Source organism: Centruroides vittatus, unplaced genomic scaffold (genome assembly GCF_030686945.1).
Source record: "Centruroides vittatus isolate TY-2023 unplaced genomic scaffold, ASM3068694v2 scaffold_576, whole genome shotgun sequence".
Lineage (NCBI taxonomy): Eukaryota > Metazoa > Arthropoda > Arachnida > Scorpiones > Buthidae > Centruroides > Centruroides vittatus.
This window is the reverse complement of record NW_027122713.1, coordinates 1469048-1492293: the sequence shown is the minus strand read 5'-3', so window position 1 is coordinate 1492293 and position 23246 is coordinate 1469048. Positions and strand designations below refer to the sequence as shown.

The following is a 23246-nucleotide window of genomic DNA, read 5'->3' as shown; positions in this document are numbered from 1 at the left end:
TGCTGCCACGGTGTTATATACTGCTAGAGTTTATTACTTCTTACCATATACAGTTGACTATTACTTAGTACTTCCATAGTACTGTTCCTAATCATCTAAAAATAAATACTGTATAGCTTTTACTACTCTATCAGCATAAGTAAAGCATTAGAGACAGACTAAAACAGTTAACAATTTTCTCCTTGAGGCAGTTTTATTGCTTATACAGTATTAATAACATAGCTAAAATTATAAAATTACTATATTATTACTGTAGTAACACAGTTATTAATTATGTCAAATAGTATTATTTTGTAACTAAAACACTTAGATTTTTAATTTTTTTAAAACTTTTTATGTATAAAATTGTTGTAAATATTGTGCTATTACAGTAAGAAAAAGTACGAGGAATAAAGATAATTTTATAAGGCCCATGATAATGTTAATCGTGATATAATATAGCCCTAATCGGTACTACTACAGTTCTAAATACTACTTCAGTAACATTTCAAAGTAAATTATGAGCTAAGAAAAGTACTGTTGGATTTTTCGTAAATGTATATTATTACAGTAACATTTAATAAAAATATAGTAAAATTTAAAAAATCAGTACTTCTAGAGTACTAAGTACCATTAGAGTGACAATTAACAATATAACATAACCTAAATTATGAGAAAATAATATTGCATTTTGAAAAAAATTTATTACTATAGTAACATTTAATGAGGCTTTACATTAAAAAATAGTACTACTGGAGTACTATATACTGTCAGAGTAAAATAATTTAAAATAAAAAGTACTATTGTATTGTAAAAGTGTATTACTATAACAGCATTTAATAAGATTTACTGTAAAATTACTACTACTAGAGTACTATATACTGCTAGAGTAACATGTAGAGTAGGAAATTTAATTTTGTCTGTTAGAAAAATGCAATATTACTATAGTAACATTTATAATCACCGGAGTAATGTAAATGTTTTATGATTTTACTACTGTATAAGTAAAACGTTTAAAAAACGTCAAAGAATTATTATTTAAAAATTAAAATATTATTTCTTAAAACGAGACAAGTTTTATTACTTTTACAGCATTAAAACTTAAAACTCGAACGTTTTTAAACGCAAAAATTAATTAATTTATAACTTAACTATAAAAGTATATTGCTATAGCAGCATAAATATATTTAAGAATAATAAACAACTAATTTATAAATATATTTAACAAGAGTTAAGCGAAGTTAAAATAGTAGAATGAATATTAAGTTAATTTTATTAATCTACAGTCGAACCTCTAAATAACGGTCACCTCTGAGCGGCGACCATGTTTCAGGAACGTTTCTTTTTTAAATGCATACAACTCAACCTTCCAAGAACGGCCATCTTCCATATTTTCAGGAACATATCTTTCTGAAATGGATACAAAACAACCCCTTCGACAACGGCCATTTTTTTAACTCTCCCCGTCAGTGTCCGTAGTTCACAGGTTTGACCGTATTACTAATTGCCAATTCATCAACCCATGCAATCAGATGGGTTGTTATGTTACAAAATTCACTTCAAACTATGTAAGAGTATTTAATGGTTATACGCCATTATTCTAAACAAGTTGTTATAATATTTAAATACTTTTACTCTTAGGAATTCACGCAACAATTCGCGGCATTTTGGAAATTTATATCTGTAAAGACATCGTCTCTTAATGATATCTCTTTTGTAAATTCACTTAATTTCCTTTCTTTACAGTTTTCTTTTATGATTTTTCTTATTTGTTACTTGCTGTTACAGAAACAATTAGTTTTTCATGTGTTAGACATGTCCTTTCATAAAGGTTCCTTCTGTATACGGATGATTCTGAAATAGTGAGGAAAACTTCAGTAGATGATAATTCCTTACAGTTCTATACCTCCAATAATAGCCACCTCCTAACAACGCTTACCTGTGAACGTCTGCCATGTTTCCTGGAACGTTTCTTCAAGAGCAAAACTGCATACAAAACAACCTCCAAACCACGGCTATATTCGAACAACGGCCGTTTTCACAGTGCCTGTTCTTTACAAGTTTTATGTATAAAGTACTTTTTACAATTTTCTTACTTGTTAATGCTACTACATTAACAATCTTTCACTGTATTTTCTTATTGTTGTTAAGTAATTTTTATGATTGAACGTTTCCTTGGTGTAATTTATAACAAAGAATGATTGAGTAGATGTTTGAATCGTTTTAGAGTGTTTTATGGACAAAATTCAATTGGAAAAATAGATGAAATTTTGATTTAATTTATTTAAATTTTGACTTCTATCCAATTCCACTGAATTCTGTAGTATTCAATTATGACGAAAGTCCTTCATTTGCGTCTTAAATCACACATACAAAACAAAATTCTTCGACGTGATTTGATAAATTAATGACGTATTCCATGGCGAAACGTTAAACATTTTACGTTTGTTTAACGTTTAAAATTTAACGCCGGTTGTCAACATCATTATTACTTAGTACTTCGTTGTTTGCTCTACAACTGTTGTAGTTGTTTGTTACAACATTATTATGACGTAAAGATATCCATTACGACTTACATAATTTTCTCACCTATAACTTAATTATAACATAATATTATTTATTGCATATACATTATAAAGTTATAAACGTCTTGTGAAGTATAAATCGATAACAGCTGTAATATATAATTCATACTTAAGTAGTACTTTATTATTATAGTAGCATATTCGAAAGAAATCAAACTATCGTGTTAGTAATTCAAGTTTAGTACTAAAATATTAAAGTGTACTTTATGTAATTATAGAAAAAATGTTCGATGATAAGATAATTATAGTATTTGGAAGATTATAAATAATAAATGATGATAATTATTACAAAGTATTGATGATGATATATGAACGTTGTTGTCGATATTTACAAAGATCGTGATAAATACCGAAAATGTTAACGATATTTACAATTACGTTTACAAAGATGATGATAACTTCAAAAACGTTGACAAAGATGATGATAACTTCAAAAACGTTGACAAAGATGATGATAACTTCAAAAACGTTGACAAATTTCAAATAACTTCATAAAAACTGAATATATCACCGAAAAAACATTGACAAATATTCGAAGAGTTCTTAAAGAAGCGAATATACCTTGAAAAACGTTGACGATAATTACAAACTTACAAAAAAAGAATAAAAGTAAATAAAAATAGCAATTAATAAACCTTTTTGTAAACTTAAAGTAACAACATTTTAATAATAAATTTTTTGGTAAAAAAATGAAGAAATCTTTCGTAACATATTGTAATTAACCACTTCAAATTGGTACGAGTATTTAATTGCCTTCCTCTACGTAACATAAACAGTATATTACCAAATAGCACAGATGCAACAACTACACAAGCATGAAGTACAGCATAATTATACCAAAATCTATTATAACATTGTCATTTAATATAGATATTAGGAACTTTGATTCATTTTAATTACAACGTTTTACTAATTAAAATTCCAATTAATTCTTTACTATTATTATATTTTTTAAATCATCGTAACTTTCCGTCTGTCCGTCACGCTTTATGTCAATATCTTGTTAATAATTTAATTCAGAGCTATTTATTTTACATGGAGTATTACATAATTGAAATATATATTAGAATGCATTAACGTTTTTGTTTGTTTGTAAATTCGTAATAAGCTGGACAACGTTTTCATGAATAAGCGAAGCGACGCGCGTCGCGCGCGGCACAGAAGCGACGAGCTCTTACGGAGATTTTAGTATACAGAATTATACTAAAATATTCTTAATAATTAAATTAATTAATTAAAATATGAATAATTTAATTATTTTACAATTATAATTTGTGAAAATAAAGATCAAACGAAAGGAAAAAAATATTTTTTTGCTGTTAGATGACGAGAGAAGAGGAGCGGAACGTGATGCAAAAATATGCTTTTATAGCAAAAATTATACTTAAATATATTTAAAAAGTTATAAAATAAATATAAGAGAATCAGTAGATAATATTTAAACTAAAAATCATTTTTATAAACGAAGTTTTTTTAAAAACTAAGAAAAACTTTACCCTATTGTACTTTATAAAATATGTTTCCCCCAGTCATAAATATTTGTTTCCAACATTTATACTGTTGTATAAACGTTACTACATGACAATGAATGAATGAAAACATACGACATTGCTAACAAACACATGGTTAATTCATGTCTTAACAATCTACATAATTCATCCTTCATTAATAGCTTTCACTTGCAACATATCATGTCTGGATGGTAAACAATAAAAGTCATACATAAATATCATCATCTTTTGACTCCTATGAGTTAATTTCTCATGATTTTGTCATGTTATAAATTTTCTCTTTGTGTTATACTCATGTAAAATGTTTTCCTTTATAAATTAAATTTTTCTGCTGCTAGTAATTATAATTCTTATATAAATTAAGGAAATCTCTATTGTGTTTTTTATTATGAAAATAGTTTAAAATTTAGATATTTTTAGTACAAAATTCTTATTCTAGGATACCTATTCTAGAATAGGAAAGGTACTATAGAAACCGGTTATAAAGTTTCTAGGCTTGGATCCTTATCCTGGAGTAGAAAGGTATTCTAGAAACGCATCCTAGAAATTCTATGGTATCTTTCGTATTCTAGGATTCTTATTCTGGAGTAGGAAGGTATTCTAGAAACGTATCATAGAAATTCTATGGTACAGTACCATTCGTATTCTGGAGTAGGAAGGTATTCTAGAAATGTGTTCCAGAAATTCCATGGTATCTTTCGTATTCTAGGATTCTTATTCTGGAGTAGGAAGGTATTCTAGAAACGTATCCTAGAAATTTTATGGTACAGTACCATTCTTATTCTGGAGTAGGAAGGTATTCTAGAAATGTGTTCCAGAAATTCCATGGTATCTTTCGTATTCTAGGATTCTTATTCTGGAGTAGGAAGGTATTCTAGAAACGTATCCTAGAAATTCTATGGTACAGTACCATTCTTATTCTGGAGTAGGAAGGTATTCTAGAAATGTGTTCCAGAAATTCCATGGTATCTTTCGTATTCTAGGATTCTTATTCTGGAGTAGGAAGGTATTCTAGAAACGTATCCTAGAAATTCTATGGTATTTTTGTATCTCACATCACTTGTAAAAATAAAAAAATAGTATTAAGAATTTTTCATGAAGTTTTTCATACTAAAATGTCCTTTATTTAGGATTTTATAAGCTAATTTTCAAGATATTTTTGTAAAAAGTCTTTATAGCAGACTTTTTAAGAATCAGAATTCAAGATTCACAGACATTTACGTTGAATTTTACACGCTAAAGTTCAAAAAATAATGCTAATTGTATAAATGTGCATATAGAGAAATTATTTTATATCGTATATCGTTGCTTTTATCTCATAAAACTTCATTTTTTTCCTGGTTTCTTAGACTTTTCTTAGATGATGAAAACCATACCCATGATAGTTATTACTGTTTTTTTCTTCTATATGATTTATTTCTGGTTCAATGAACCGGTGTAGTTGACAAAACTTTTTGGCACATATTTTCTTTATAAGAATTGCTGTATTATTGTATTTATGGTGCGTCAAAACCACACAAACTTAATTTTCACAATGTCAAATAAAGGATAATTTGTATTATGTAAGTTCAGCCATTTTGAAAACGTAACTATCTTCCTTTCTTCCTGTAACTCACAACACTAGGGGACTTGCTAGATCTTTGTTATTGCCCCCATTCATATCCTTTGACATTGATGGAACAGCTATCGAACTGTCATCAGCTGTTGTGCTTAATCTCTATTGAAAATATTTTTCAGTAATTATATCAAGAAAATGTGAAAACATATATTAGATATTGTAACTTAGCTTATAAAAAATCACAAATTTGTGTAATTTTATATACATATTTATTGAATGTGTCACTCCATGTTTGATTTTTTTTCATGTTTCCCATTGGAAATCTATGCCTAGAAGTAAACATAAGGAGAGGTTCTTAGACATCACCATTCTGTCATTTACGAAGAAGTCGATTCTTTCTGTTATAGAAAGAGGGAGAACCCTGATATATACACAAAGAAAGCTAAACATACTGTAGAAATGTCTCTGAAACGATACAAAAAACCAAATTCCAAAATATCTTACTATCCAAATATGAAAATAAGAAGCAATTCCACGAATTTTATAGTTGTAAACAAAGAGATATTAACGTTAATGTAAGCATCTATAAATTATGCTTGTAGAAGTAATTAAAATGACAAATAATTATTGAAATTACAAGGTTAAATATTAAAAATTAATCATAGGTTTGATTAAAAGCAATATTTTAAGCAAATATCTACAACTTTCGATGGTTATTCTTAAGATTATCTAGTGAAGTGTCTCGTTGTATTAAATTGTATCTTGGTAGGCCTGGTGTAGTGAGTTTAGTGAAATAATTTGGTTTAGTTTAATGAGTTTAGCAAGTCTAATTAGATTAATAATATAATTTTAATTAGTCTAATGATTTTAGAAAGTCCAGTTTATTGAGATATTGATAATAATGAGTGTATTAATATAGAATAGTCTAATGGGTCTAGCTACTGAGACTTCTAGTCTAGTTAGACCAGACTTATTTAATTATCTTACTAGTTTAGTTACGTATCTTACTAGACTAAATACACGTCTAGTGATATCTGTAGAAAGTAACACTTTATAGTGAAGATATCAAAACATTTAATCTTCTCCACTACGGACTTTTTCTTCAGATCATTACTTCAGATTTAAAAAACAGTTGAATTCAACTACTTACTTTGATAATTTTAAACTCGTTTACAGTATTAAAAATGGAGTCACACACACACACACACACACACACACACACACACACATACATTCATACAAACACACACACACACACCCAACATCAACCAAGCACGAAAATCGTAGTTATTTTTACCTTTTACAGATCTAAATCCTGTTAAAACAATATTACAATTCTAGTTAAAACTATATAAATTAAATTAATTGACACATAAATCAAACTACCCCCTGCTTAACTATAAAAAACACTACTTGTATGGCCTGTAATTTACGACTAATGATTTTTACAGAGATATATAAGAAAGTACAGCGTTATAAGTATGATATACACGTTATATTATTAATACTTTAGTAAATATGTAGCAATTTTTGATATCACCTTCCATTTTTATTTACAGAGAGAGCATTTAGTGCCAGCAATTAACGGATATTAAGCTGTATTGACATTGTTTATACTGTAGTTGCGTGTTTACGTCAGATAGCAGCTTCCACGCGATCTTTATGAGGAATCTCAAAAGTGTAGCTTCACGTGTCACGATAAAACTTTTTGGTTAGTTGAAAAATATAGACGTATGTAGTAATATTTTATAAACTGTCTGGATCAAACCGCAAGAACATTAGTGTTTTAAATATATAGATATGTACACTCGGCACGATCTCGTTGTTCATACAAATCATGCTTATTGCTCTTATACACACTACACTATGTTGATAAACGACGTAATGTTATTAATCTGGTTTAATCTGCATGAAAATTTTTGATGATAAATTTTATAAAATTAAGATCTATGTGCATCATTCTATACTTCTAAACAAGTTAGGTGTATGGTTTGGATTAGTTTTAGGTAGTTTAAATATATCACTTGCTGTAAGTGTGTGTTTTGTAGAACCTTAATGTAATTCTATGGAGGTGCATAGCAGAAATTTTTAGTTCTTATTACAATTTTATATATTTACATTTGTATACACTTCATAAATTTCAAGTGCGATATCTCTCAATATTCTGCTTAATATACATTATGGTGTCTCGTATTAACTAGCAGTGAAGCATTGTAATAACATCGCTAATGTAAGCATCTTTGAGTAAATAAATTTTTAAAAAGTTCTATTTGTAAATTGATAAATGTTGAAGATTTTTTTAGTGAACAATCAGTCAATTGCCTTAAAATCTTGATGTTCAGAGCATACATCAATCGTAAGAGGTGCAACTGTGCCTCAAAGCTACGAAGCATTTACATATGTGTAGTACAAAATCCTTGAAATTTAACGAGTTAAGTGACTAATATTGAACGATTTATTGAATATAATTCGTAATTACGACCATCAGAACAATTTTAAACGTATAGCAACTCGTATATAACGCGCAGTTTTAAATAAGTACATAAAATTTTACGGCATATATTACGTATAAAGCTTTATGAGATATAATAACATAAAACGAAATTCTTAAGGGAAAAACAGCATGCAGTTTTAATAGTTTTACTTTTATATCTCCTATAGTTTTAACATATTTACATACATTATATTTATAAAAAATTCACGACAAAGCAACAATTTTAAAAATAATAACGTTACATCAGTAAAGCTGACAATAATAATGAATAAAAATGAAAATTGCATAATAAATTTTGATTAAATTTATTGATAAAAAGAAGAAAAACGTTGACATTTTCTTTACCTTTTTTTCCATTTTTCATGTTCAAAATCTTCATTTTTTCTTCACAAAAAAATAAAAACTTTTTAAAAAACTGTTAAACATATTTTTCCTTTAAAATTCTTAAGAATATTATTTTATAAGTTTTATTTATTTTCAGTTTTATTTTCAGAAACGCTTAAATTTTCCGAAGATAAGAACTAAAAGTATATTTATTTATTTATTTTTTTAGCTTTCACATTCAAAAAACGTTTACATTTATGGAAATTAAAAAGAAAAGAAAGCTTGAACATCATTTTCAACTCTCATCCTCACAAAACGTTAAATTGTTTTGGAAAATCAGTTAGAAAACTGAAACATCATTTCCAAAAAATAGAGAAAAAACGTTAACGCCGAGTCTCATCTGCAATAAAAAAGCATTAAATTGTTTTGGAATACGCGAGTTTCGGGCATTATCAACGTCACGAGAAAGACGTTGTATACATTTAATGACGAGAAACGAAACCACAATCGACAATCGAAGTTATATAGGTGTCGCTTCGTGTGTACGTGTAGAGGGCGCTAGTATAGTGGAACTGTAAGAGAAGCAGCTAGCGGACAGAAGCTGTGTAACATTACAGCCAAGGCAACGGTCGTGCTTATACGTTAAGGACTAGCTGTGCGGAGTTTTACAGTGAACCACAATGCCTTGTTTCTTACCTATAGGCCTGCTTATATTGATAATGCGACTATCGACAGCTGCGGACGATGCAGGTAAGATTCAATCAGCTGATTGAAAGTTTGAACACGCTTTACTTGTCCACTGTACCTATCGATGACGGAAAGTCCCACGGGTGCCACAGGATAAATTTCCTAAGTGTTTTGTGCACACTCGGGGTTTTTGACCCTTTTCTATTGATTATATTCGGGTTTATGTGAAAGCCCTAAAAGCATTTCGGGTCTTCTTCAATACGTAACGGTGAATTATATAATTTTTTTTTTTCCTAAGGTATCCGCATAACCGAAACCTTTATCATTTTGATGGATTTCAGAGTTTATGATTAAGGCAAGAGCACTGTACTTCCTTCACTTCCTTCCCTTGCAATTTTGCAAGAGAGGAAGTGCAATTTTGTGCGCAGATCTTGTGGCAAATTTGAAGAAATTTCTTGCCTTCTTACAAAGCAAATGCCTTATTGAATGTCGCGGCTAAGTAATTAACTAATTTATACTCGATTATCCGGCCTAATTGAGCGAAGTCGAGCTCGTCTATTCCTCAAAATCTCGCAACCGTTCTCGCGCTCATCCGATTGCATGTATTAATCTTTCGGGTATGTATCAGGGGAGATTAATTGATTAACGCACTCGATTATCCGGGATAAGTAAGCTAGTTAACGTTAATAACCTTTGTAGAATCGGTTACGTTCTTCGCGATCCTCTTTATATCGGAATCTATTGATATATGTGGGAAGTTAATTAACTAATTTACACTCGATTATCCGGGGAAATCGAACTAAGAAGCGCGGAATAAAATTGCACATTATTTTAAATGTGAAATATATTTTAATATTTATTCTCTTATACGTACCAATTCATCGTAGTGTCAAGCCTAGCTTAATTAACAAACTTGAACTCTACTATCCGGCTTAATTGAATGATAAATTGCGGATAACTCTTCAAAATTGTATACTATTACAAATATATACATTGGAATCCTATTATTCGTGACTATTGGAATATTAGAATTGATTAATTAAACAATTAGCACGCGATTATCCGGCATAAATAAGTATAGTAGCACTGATAACCTTTCGAAAACGTAACGTAAAGCTCCTACATACGAATTATTTAATGTCGTGCATTATTTCTGTATTAACGCTATAAATTTTAACACTTTTAGCAACAATTTTGGGCATGTTTAATCTTACTTTCTACCTAATTTTGATATTAAAATGAATTTTAAGGCGCGAATAAACCGCGACATTTTGACAGAAAAAATAATAATAAAACGATATGCAAATTTTCATTAATATTTATTTTTTCAATTTTTTTTCTTCCTAATTTTCTAATTAATTAGCATGATATTTCGTTTCATATGTTACAATTTTAATATAGTAGAAAAATTTTTCTCTGATGGATTGTTTACCGTTTTGTTATGGTTCATTAATTTTCTGATAAATTATTTTACTAGATTTTCGAATAATGTCCTTTGCATACATTAACAAGGGGGTTGCATTTTACTAATGAGACATTGTATAGGTATGTGCTATTACATAATTAAAGTGCCAGTGATTATTTTTTACGTAGTAGCCAACAAAAATAATGTTACTTTATCATCCACGTCGTTAAGACGTCACTAACGTTATAATGTTTACATTTGAATAATGAATATTTATACAATGAATATATGCATCCCGAACAATCGTGCTATTATAGTAATAAAAATTCTCAAAGCTTTCACACTAATATATATACAGTGTTTCTCTCTATCTAAAATACTATACAGCATCCTAATTATACTTCTCCTACTCCCTTATTGTTACTCCACAAAATGATGGTTTGTCACGTGTTTTACAGTTTTCTATACTCTTTTAATTGTAGCTATATTGATGTAATTTCTGTATATAACGCTGTTATTACACGTGTTGTTACTGCTATATGGTATAAGTAAAGGGGGGTATGTTATAGAAATCGTCCAACATAACATCCATCAAAGTTGGGCTTTATTGGGTAGGCAAGCGCCTTTACGATGCATAAAGCCACACGCGTTAATCAAAATCTGACAGGAGGGACAACCTCCCCATGTGTTTGATATAGTGACCAGGCTCTTCTCCTGACTGAGTAACAGTTATTGTGACACTGCCGCTACCTAAAAGGTCATTATTACATACACGAATTAGATAATGGCCGCATAGTTTTGACTATTTTCAACTTCTCACGTATGTCTTCTTGAGTTTCTTCATTTTTACTTTACATATTAAATTATTATCATTTCACTCGGATATATAATTCGTCTTCTTGTATTAGGTAATTAAAATTTTTCTCTATTTCACATTATTTAATTTAGGTCAGAAATAAAATTTTTTATTCAAGTTTGTATTTTATAGTCTTAGATTGCCTTTATTTCATGTTTTAAAATGTAAATGCATATTAAAATTTTGTACATTAATAATTAACGTAAATGAGTTCGAAATTTTGTCTGTTTCCGTTTCTTTATCGTAATTAACAACTAAAATTCTGTTTGTTTCTGTTTCTTTATTGTAATTAACAACTAAATTCTGTCTGTTTCTTTATTGTAATTAACAACTAAAATTCTGTGTTTCTTTATTGTAATTAACAACTAAAATTCTGTCTGCTTCTGTTTCTTTATTGTAACTGAATACTAAAATTTTTATCTTTTTCATCTTCTCTAACGGTAACTATGTGCTAAAATTTTGTATTTTCTGCTTATTTATCGTGAATAAGAATTAAACCTTCACGTTTTATGTGCATTCTTTTACTATAATTAGTAATAAAACTCAATATTTTTCGGTCAGTTTCAATTGAAAAAAGTAAAATGTTCTTTACGTTCATTTATATTGTGCTATTAAAACGAACACAATAATTTATTTTTTTATTATTATTATTATTTTCATTTTAAAAATGAACAGTTATAAAATTACAGAAATAAATTTAATTTATTTTTTCTCTCGACATATTTTTTAATGTTCTTTTTAAAGAGTAATAACAGTAATTTTATTCAGATTAGTATTATTAATGAGTCAGCAAACTGCTAAATATGATGTTATGAATAGCATCATATTTAGCAGTTTTCTAACTCTTTAACACTTTCAATAGCAGTTTTTTTTCTTTTTCTACTGATTTTTATCAATTTCTTCTTCGTACCATTGTTTTCACGCTACAACGTTATGGTTTTCTCTCGATTCTTCCCTGTTTCGCTTCACTTTTTCATCATTATACGTGTAAAAAAAGGAGAAAAAAATCGTTTCAATGATGACTTTCTACATTCAATCTTTCCTTAAGTAGAAAAGTTACAAGGGGGTAACTTTTGCAACGTTTGAAAACGTAATTTCTTTCAACAAATGGTTACATAACATGACATTTGTCCCAAGTTCAATTAGCTGTTACTCTTTGCTGAAGGAAAATTCACTTAATAGTGCCAAACTGTTGGTATGGTTCGTTAACTTTCTAGTGATTTGACGCCCCCTTCTTACACTTTTGATTCTTTGAATTGCTTTTGAAATCAAATACCACTAGAAAGATCGAATGTTACAATATATATATATATATATATATATAATCGATTTTTATCGTTGTAATTTTCTTTCTCTTTTTACATTTATCTCTTCTTTCTGTCTGTAGGGATGCGTGATGTTTGTGAATCCTTGCAACCGTGCAATATATCTCATAAATTTCGCAATCTACAACGGTGCAACACGCTCATAAATCTGTATATTTTTGTAAATGTGTAGAGTAATTTATCTCTGAAGAAAATTGATATGATAATATACTTCTTTTATTATTGTTATAATTAAAATTTCTATGAAAGGGGACGTTGAAAAAATAATATTTAAAATATATATAATACTTAAAAGTGCCGGAACTATAAAGAATATTTATTTAATATAAATTAAATAATCATTATTAAATTTTTAAAAATTAAAATACTAAAAAAATTAGATTTTTTACATAATTTTTTAATACATTTATTTACGATTTATATAATAATAAAATAAAAATATATTATTTCTTAATTATTAACTTTAAAAATGAGTTTATAAATTAAATAAAAATGCAAAATAATTTGATTTTCGTTTATTTATTTATTTATAATTTAATAAAACTTGATACTTAAATTGAGTTTCATTTTTTGTAAAATATTATTATTTTAAAGAAATGTATTTATCATTTTTAAAGGAAAAAAAAAACAATTTATTTTGTAGATTGTTTATAATATATTTTTATAAGGGGGTGTGGGCAATTTAATATTTGTGAACATACAATTTTTATTAGATATGTCTGATAATCCTTTGGAATGGAAGTAAAGCTATTTCTAGATTTAATATTTAATTACTAAATTGAATAAGTTTATTAAAACAGAAGTTTATATTACTTTAGAAAACATTTTTACTACTTTTAATTTTATTTATTTTAATTTTTAATCTTTTTAAAGCTCTCTCTCTCTCGCAGTAAAACTCACTTTTCCTTATTTTCTTCCCTTTTTTCTCTCTATTCTTCAACGTTATAATAATTTAAATGTAATTTTTTTATACTTTAAATACAGAATATTAACAAGAATATTATTCTCATAGCTAAATACTTGTTTTAATTAATTCTTTTCATATTTTTTACTGTTATATTATAGAAATTTATGTATTGCAAATGTATACAAAGTGTAAACATTGTACTAAAGTATTATTCTAATCATAATAATAGTGTACTGTAAGTGTACTAAATTAATTTTACTATATTCTCGAACGTTATATTGTAGTAACAGTACAAACTTGATGCCAACATACTAGTAAATTCACTATATATTTATTCTATACTACTATATGTGCTTTAAATATTTTACAGTACACAAGTATAGCTTATAAGTAAATAACTACTGTATTAGCAATTATATAACTACTTCAGTACATTATTATATAGTGTACAAGTATAGTATACACAGTACTACACAATAGTTATACTTGTTTATAATATCATATTAAAAATATTACTGTAGTAACAATTACTATAGAATTTTTATACTTTAATAAAAAAATACTAATATAATGTTTTTGTACTAACATTTTTTAAAATATTATACATCAGCTCTGTAACTCAGGATCTTTTATAATACAGTTTATTATAATACTAACAAATATGTGCAATCGTTTAGAATATGATTTTATTAATATATTTCCATTTTTATTACGTATGAATATATTTTTTAACTTCATTGCATTCTTTTTCATAATGTTTGCATTATTTTTTACCTTCGATACATAATCCCACTTTTCATCTTATTTTTATTGTTTATATTATTACTTTTTTTTACATTTGTACACTTCCTTCGGGATATTTTTCGGAATTTTCTGGTGAATGCTATCATTTTAGTTATATTCTACATTTATTTTCTCCATTTTATATTATGCTTACATAGTCTTTATTTTATGCCTTGTTTTTCTTTAATTTGTTTCTACAGTTCTTGATGTTTTCATGAAAACTTTTTCGTTTTTGTTTGTTTTATCTAAGTGTTTTTTTCTTTAGTATTTATTTTCCTGATTTTTGTTTACCTCTTTCATTATTTTGTATATCTTAATTTCTTCGTTTTTACTTCATTTTCTGTTGCTAATCTTTGAAACAGAACATCTTTCTTTATGTTTTCTTACATTTTTCATTATTTGTAATTCTTATTTACTTTTCTTGTTAATTTAGAGTATTTTTGAATTTTTCTTGATTTTTTTCAGTTACTTTTTTGAATGATTTACTTTACTTTCCTGTGCAATTCTCCACTATGTTTCCACTCTTTAACACATTTTCTCTGCTGTTTCATTAATTATAGTCAAAATTTGATAATTTTATTTACTTTTTTTTTAAATGTTTAACGTAAAAGATCAGAGAATAGTGTATATTACAAGTTTTTTTTAAAAGAAATCCTTAACAAAAAGTACAATACAGTAAAGATACTATAAAACATACTGAAGTTCTACAGGTGAATAAACTAAAGTTCTACATAAAATATACCCAAGATTCCAAGATTTAACAGAAAATATATAAAAGTTTGCATAGAATAATGCATTGAAAGTTCGATAGAAATTTTACTAAAGATTTCACTGAAAGAAATTCTAAAGTTTCATATAAAAAATATAGTTAAGGTCGAGTATGACTTGTGTATTTGGATTCTCTTTTTAACTAGGACTTGGAAGTGAACCCACAAAAATTTCGTATTAGAACAACCTTTATTGTAACCTTAACGGATTAAAGTTACAATAGGTTAATACGAATTTGTGTGAGTTATAACAAGTCCTATTTAAAAAAGAAAGTCCAAATAGACAAGTCCTACATCAACATAAAGGACTAAAAGCACGTACAGTACGTTAATATACTAAAGGTTCTATAGAAACTATACCAAGTACTGTATTCCATATTGAAGTTTTCATAAAAAATTCACTAAAATTCTTGTATTAAAAGCAATAAGGTTCTACATAAAAAACGCTTTAGAATCTACACAAAACATGCAAATTTTTTCTATATAAAATAAACTAAAAGCCCAATATAAATTGACAAAAACAAAATTGATAGCATCATTTTAAATTTAAAAATAACTGAGTATAAAACAAAAGCAAAATTAAAGAATATATTTATCAGATATTTCGTAATTCATTCGTTAGTGACGTGATTTTCGACTTCGTTATCGTAAAATCAAGTTTACCTTCGACTAAGTACTATTAGAAAGAAGAACGAAAGGTCCAATGCCAAGAAGAAAGTCAACATTAGTTCGAAGGTATTTAATTAAAACACTGTAGTCCCTTAGGAAATAAAAGAATAATAATAATAATAATAATAAAATGAAAGTGGAAAATTTTGGTAGTCTTTATTTTATTTTTTTTTAAAGAAAAATAATGGAACCATCCTCATGTTAATTGAAGAGTCGAATTTCAATAGTTGGCCTCAAGAAATGCAGTTAGATGTTAATTATTTCCCCTTTAAACCGTTGTTCATTAAATCAGTTGTAAGTAATTATTTCTGTATTCCCTTTCCATATTAAGTAGATGAATCGAAGTTAAAGATAAACATTTTTCTTTATAAAAATTACTTGGACAATCATTTACTTATGATTGAAGTTCACTTTAGAATTTATGAATTAACTAAGACTAAAACATACTTTATACTGTCATAATTTTCTTCTATTTTATTCATAAAATCAAATATTACTTACTCGTTTTTATTTTATTATACCTTATTTTTCTCTCTGATTAATTTATTTTTGCATCGACTAACCTTTATTTTATCTTTATTATCGTTAATTTTATTCTCAATTGTTCTTTGTTCTTTCATTATTTTGCATCTATTGTCTTATATTTTTTAGTTATTTCTTTATTTTCCTTGTAAATTTCCTCAATTATCTCCAAAAAGAATTAATGTTTAGAAAGATGATCAAAGACAGAGAGAAAGAATTTTAAAGGTGAAAATGATGCGAAAAGTGTTAGAGAAAAATGGAGAAAATTAAATAAAAGGGGAAGACGTGATAAATGAGTAAACAAGAAAAAGTCTAGTTGCTTATTTACTTTTCCTCATTTTTATTTAATAAATTTATTTCTCTTATTCAAGTTCCTCCAATTTTTTTTCATTTTCTCTTCTTCCCCTTTACATTTTCATTGCCGTTTACCTCATTTTCAACCAAAATCTTTAGTTTTTTATTTTTTGCCTCATTTTCTACCGTAATTCTTCACTTTTTTTACCATTTCCTCATTCAGTTTTCTACTTTATTATTATTTTTTTTAATTTTTTCATTTTCTTCTTCCTAAATTTTTTTACCCACTGATACACTCTTTTAGATTTCCATCAATTTTTCCCGATTTTCGATCATCATCTTTAACTTTCTTCCCTAGTTCATCCTCATCTTTCATTATTGCTATTTATTTCTCGCCATTGTACTTAATTTTCCTTCTTTATTTTCTCCTCTAATTTCGTCTTTTTTAAGTAAGAAAAAAAAGGAAAATATATAAAAATTCACAACCAAAATGCTGCAAAACATCTTGAAATGTCTTATTAGCTGATAAAAGAATCGAATATTCGAAAATTTTGTAGCCTAGCCGAAAATTTATTGTTTCTTTTAACACGACGTCGAATTACTTAATTACAAATTTTTAACTTCTTTCAATTTTTTTTCTTATTTTTCTTCTTCTTGTTAATCAAAATTTCCATATTGCCTCTCATAGCTCCATTTTGAAGGATACATAAAGTTCTTGATTAAAGAAAAATGATTAAAGATAAAAAATAAAAAAAGAGAAAGAGGATTATCAGAAGATGATGCTTCCGTTTTAGGATAAGTTTTCTTCTTCTCCCACTCCTTTTTTTATTTTTTAAAAATGATTTTCCTATCTCAAAATGGAGTAAACGTCTAACTATTTTTATATATCTCGCTCCATTAAAGGTGATAAGGATCCGAATCGAAGCTATCGATATCCTTTCATGAGACATGATTTATCTATCTTTACGAATCTTTGACGTGTGTATGAATGATACAAAAGATTAGTATATATATATAACGGATGTTACTGTGTATAATAATTCGTTTAGAGTCGACATTTTAATTATATCATGTCGTGAACAAAAGAAGGTGGTGACGACAGTGCAACGACAGTGGTGTGGTCGTTTTCTGTCACTTCCTGCAACTAATTAATTCTGCTGCTCCGAAGAGTCACTGTCGCTCCTGCTAATTGTTCATGCTTGCCCGCAATTTACAAATAATTGTTGACAGAAATTAGCCCCTAGCGAGGAACATCTCGAGCAGGTGTCTTGCCTTTTTACGTCTCGATGATCACGTGGTCAGTGCACACACACACACACATATATATATATACATCAATATACATATACAGACATACACTTTTAATTGAAGGATGTAGCCATCTCTTCCTCTTCATCCAACAAGTTTAAATATGGCAACAGCCCAACTTCAAAAATCTCCTCCTTTACTTATTAATTATTGTAAACTTTTCCAAGTAATCACTCTTTTGTTAAAGTTCACGTTTGAGAATTCTTTCAAGATGTTTTGAAAAAGATAAAATTTTATTAAAAATATTTTAAAACGTTGCTACGCAATGCTTAAATGTGTTGTGCACCCTCCAAAAATAAACATAATTTGAATTGCTTATAATGAAATTTTTATGTCAACTTATTTATATTATTTGTGGAATTTTTCAATAATAATAATAATAATAAAATTGTAAATAAAAATTTATTGAAAAATTATTTTTATATTTTATTTCTGGTTGATTTTTATTCCAGAAATAAAGTACAGAAATATATTACGAAAATAAAGTAAGCCTATATATAATTATATTCATCCTCATCCTCCTTATTCTCATTTGGATCATCTTCCTCTTTATCTTACTTTATTTTCATTTTGATTATCTTAATTTACATCATTTACACCTTAATTTTACAATCGTTTACATCATCTTTATCTTTATTTGGACTATCAGTTTCATCTTCCTGATTTAAAGGGCAATTTTCATATAGATTATTTTCATCAACAGAAGAAAATATAATTAACTCGGATGAAGATAAACCAATCCAAACAGAAATAAACCAGACGAAAAGTAAAAAAAATCATGGAGATCATTTTCTAGGATGTCGCTTATTATAATATTCACAACACAAATCTCGTTTCTCTTCATATTTTTTCACTCATCGTTTTAAGAAAGCACAATTTTATTATCTTCTAAATGTAACCTGCTTAATTTTTATCTCTCTCTCTTGTTTGCTATGTTTAGCACGGAATTTATTTCGCTTAAAAACATCATAAAGACCCTCATTAATGATAAAATTATCTCAAAAACACTCTATTCTATTTTTAAAACAAACATTTCTGCTATAAAAAATTACAAAGAATGACACAAGAAGTATATCCCAATCGCCAAAATCAACTTTAAAGATTTTGTATCTTTTTATTATCCAAGAGTATTTATTGAGATGGGGAACAGCAGGAGTAGAAGGAGGAAAAAAAGAGGAGGAGGATGATAAGGAATCTTTCTAATTCTATTCTCTTAGGAATATTACTTTTAAGTACATCATCTGCTCTCTTATAATAGCAGCAACAACGGACAGACGGACTTATTAGATTACCTTATCTCAAACGCAGAAGACCTGTCGCCAATGATCATTTGCTTTTGCTGAATGTCGACAGAAAGCAAACGATCTTTACCCATTTGAACGTTTTTATTAAATGACTTTCACTTTAGTTTCTTACAATTTGATTCAAACTCGGTAATGAGACAATAGAATGTCAGGCCACATCATCGGAATCTCATTAACAACAACAATGACGATTTCCCCATTGCAACCAGATTTGTATGAACATTTACAAAAGTTCGCATACGTTCTCTTCGTATTCTTTTCTTTCTCCCTTTTCCTCCTTTTTCGTATTGATTTCTCGCTTCAGTCGATAAATTAGCACACGGACATGGAGAACGTGAGAACAAGATCTCTTCTTTTTTAATGCATCTCTTACCTTCTCTCGCTCTTCCTTTTGCCTCTTTTGCATGCCAATCCGAGATTTTCAATCACTTATACCCTTGATAATCCTCTTATACTAAATCTATATTTATTTTCTTGAATGTTATCTATATTTTTAAAGTTAATTATGACATGTTTTGTGTATTTTTGTGGCGTTGATTCAATTTTCTTGCTTTATTTAATGTCTCGTTTATTGGAGAGTAAACTGTTGACATTTAGTAAATTGTAGTTAATCATTTAAAAATTGCCTTCTTAACAATTTCTCTTTAACATTCAAGTCTATTTATGCTTCGGGGCACTTTTATTTATTTTGGTGAAAATACTGTTAATCGCGTGTTATGGAAGATAATGTTAATCATTCATCAGTGATTGTTTGTTAAACTCTTTTGTTGAGCAGTAGCATTGAACATACCGAATTTTTTATTAAATTTTTCGCGTTAAACTTATGTTAAACATATTCGTTCTATATTTTAAAAAATACTCTCAATTTGCCGAGGACGTTGTTCAGCTTCTGTACTGAGCATACTGTTCAGCACTCGTGCTAAGCATGCTGTTCATCTCATGCAGTAACTACAGTATATTGTTCATCCCCTGAATATATTATTTCTCTTCTCTACTGAGCACATACTTATCTGTTCAAAGCATCTCTTTATATCCCATACGCTAAAAAACAGTATTAACTTTTCTCAAATGTGACTCGTTACTCAATTCTTCATCTTAACACACAATAGATAGAAATACTAGTAATATACTCATCAATAAACGCATTATAAACTTAAACACACCTTTAATTAATTCAGAGAACAAGTTCGAGTAAAATACAACGTCAACATTTTTGATAGCCCCTTTAAACAATTAAAAATTTAATAATACATTTATTCGAAATTTCGTTGAATAATCGTAGCATCTTTCGTAGCTGAGTTGAGAGGAACGAGATGAGATATTTTCTGGGGTCTAGACCATATTGGAAAAGTGTAAAGGGAGGGGAAGCTGTCAAGAGATCTTTCAAAAGATGGGCTTTGTTGATTATCTGGGGTCCATCTCCGTTACACATCCCTATTCGTTACATTTTAATAAGTTGTAAATTCAGATGAGTGACATTTTGACATTTGCTTCAAGCGTTGAAAATTATTCAATTGTTTATGCTTCTCATATTGACTTAATGATTTAAACTATATTAAGGACGTGAAGCTTCCATAGATTATTGTCAATTGCTAAACACACAAGTATACTTCACCTCGAATTTTATATTTTAAACTCTCGTTCATCAATATGTTCGATTAAACAGCTACTAAATGAAATTTTTCATGCCATTTAACTATTTAATTAAATAATTTAGTTAAGCATTTAATGAAGGACAGTTTCAGTTAATTATGTGCTCAGATTTTTTGTGAACGTCATACAATCTGTATTCGATTAACTATTTACTAATGCGTTTTTATAATTTAACTATTATTATAAATGTTTTCAATTAATTATTCACTTAATTATATGCGCCTTCATTTAACTACTCGTTTATAAACATTTTCTTTTATGTATTTATTAATGAGCATTTTTATTTAATTATTTAATGAAGAATACTTTTAATTGACTATTCAATGATGAGCATTTTCAGCTGATTATTCAGTGATGAGCACTTTCAGCTGACTATTGAATAAAGCATTAATATTCATTAATTTTCATTTAAGTATTCGATAAAAATAATTCTAAATTAATCGCATGTAGACACTTAAAACTACGAGAAATCTTCGATGAATATTGAGCTAACTTATTTAATATTCAATATATTCGATTAATCACACATTATTGACAATTTTCATTGGCTTAATTACTCTCGAGCATTTACATTTAATCGCCTACAAGTGAGCAGTTTCAGTTAACTATTTCTATCAAGAGAATATTCATATTTTACTACTAATACTTTAAATTATTCATTCATTCTCGAGCATTAAGTCATGTCTTTCTTTCCTCGTTAATCATTGGAGTAGTGAGTTATTTATTAAATTATAACTGGAAAAAAGGGAGTAAAAAGTACATTTTTCTTTCAGTAAAATTCAAAAATATTCAAGCATTTTTTCTTAAATTTATTTTAATATATATATTATATAGAAACTTAATTTCAGTTTAGAGCAGGAGCTTATATACTTTATATATATATATAAAAGAATAGTCGCGCATTATCATAAAACTTTCTCATAAAAAAAAATGGATAAGAAAAATTTACTATCAGAAGTTCTGGAAAGGAAAAGAGTGAAGTAATAAATACTTCTCCCTTTTAAAAAATATTGCAGGAAAGTTTTGCTGCACAATATTTCAGTCGAAAACTGTATAGTTGAGTGTGGAAGTAAAGTTGCACACACACACAGACACACACACTAGCCATGTTACTCATCTCAGGAGAGCAACTCCTTTAATCAGACTTCATCAGAGATTCTCGTGTTCTGGGAACCGTAATAATTTTGGTTAGAGAGGCCTCGTGTCGGATATGGAAATTTTCCGGAAGTACGAATGGAACGACTCCATTTTCAACGTATTCAAATGGAAGGTAGGCATACACACGTTACCTAAATCTGGGCTCTTTACTCAGGAGGATTCTTTTTTTATTTTTTTTCTTCTTCTTCTTCTTCCTGCTGCTCCTCTCTGCATCTTCTTCTCGTTTTCCATTAAGAGAACCTTCTTTTTCGTTTCATTCAATTCGCACTTTCAGCTTAAATTGCTAAGAAATCAAATCATTTTTGCTGACTATAAAATTATTTTAGCTGAAGTTAATTCGTTTGTTGTGCAACTTACCTTTTTTTTCTCTCCATACAATTTTCTTTAGATTTTCTTAAATATTTACCTGTATTAATTCATATTGAGAAGATTAAGAGAAGTTTGCAGATCTTCCAGTTTTATTATCCTAATCTTTAAGTCAAAAGGAACAGGTGATCCCTTTGATCTCTTCTCGTGCAAACCTATTTAAGATCAGAGATTTGTTATGTGTGTGTGTGCTGTACGTATGTGTGTTAGTCCGTTTATTGATTCGACTTTGTTGTATGAACTAATTTATCTTATTGATGCGCTAAAACTAGGCACAGCGGGTGATAGAGTGGTCCCTGGGTAACCAATCATGTTGAGACAACACCCTCCAGGTAGATGTTGTTTGTTAGCGAATTAACTACATCTCTTCCTCTACAGACTCAAACAGGCATTGCTTCAGGCATTGCTTGATAGACCTAGTTTTTTAGTTAAACCTTTTCTAAGAAAGGAAAAAAAGGAAAAAAGTAGAAAATTCCATCACTGAATTTAGTGCTTTTTGATGTCAACTAATTGAGAATGGTTCGAATTTCATCATTTAGAAGAGCTACAAAATTGTAAAGATAAAACTATTTTTTTATACCCTCAGCAGGGAGGAGTGAGTCAGTAGGGAGGGTGGTGAGATGCTCACAATGTTATCTACACTATTAAAAGCTACATTACCGGATCTGGGGGTATATCACTCCTACTTTAATATCCGGGATGGGGACTTTTTGTACCATCAATACTTTTAGATATTAAAGAGTAATAAAAATGTACCGAGCATTGATAATTAAAGAAACTTTATTCTTAAA

At 28.1% G+C, this 23246-nt stretch overlaps 1 protein-coding gene across 1 annotated transcript in view; it reads left to right on the top strand.

Moving 5' to 3' along the window:
- Positions 1–9047: 9047 nt before the first annotated feature.
- The window catches only part of LOC136989432 (neural cell adhesion molecule 2-like), a 223190-nt gene continuing 208991 nt past the window's right edge, over positions 9048–23246 (top strand). Inside the window, exon 1 of the mRNA XM_067287572.1 lies at positions 9048–9201. Coding sequence (XP_067143673.1) covers positions 9132–9201 — 70 coding nt within the window. The 5' untranslated portion in view covers positions 9048–9131. The remainder of the gene's footprint in view (positions 9202–23246) is intronic.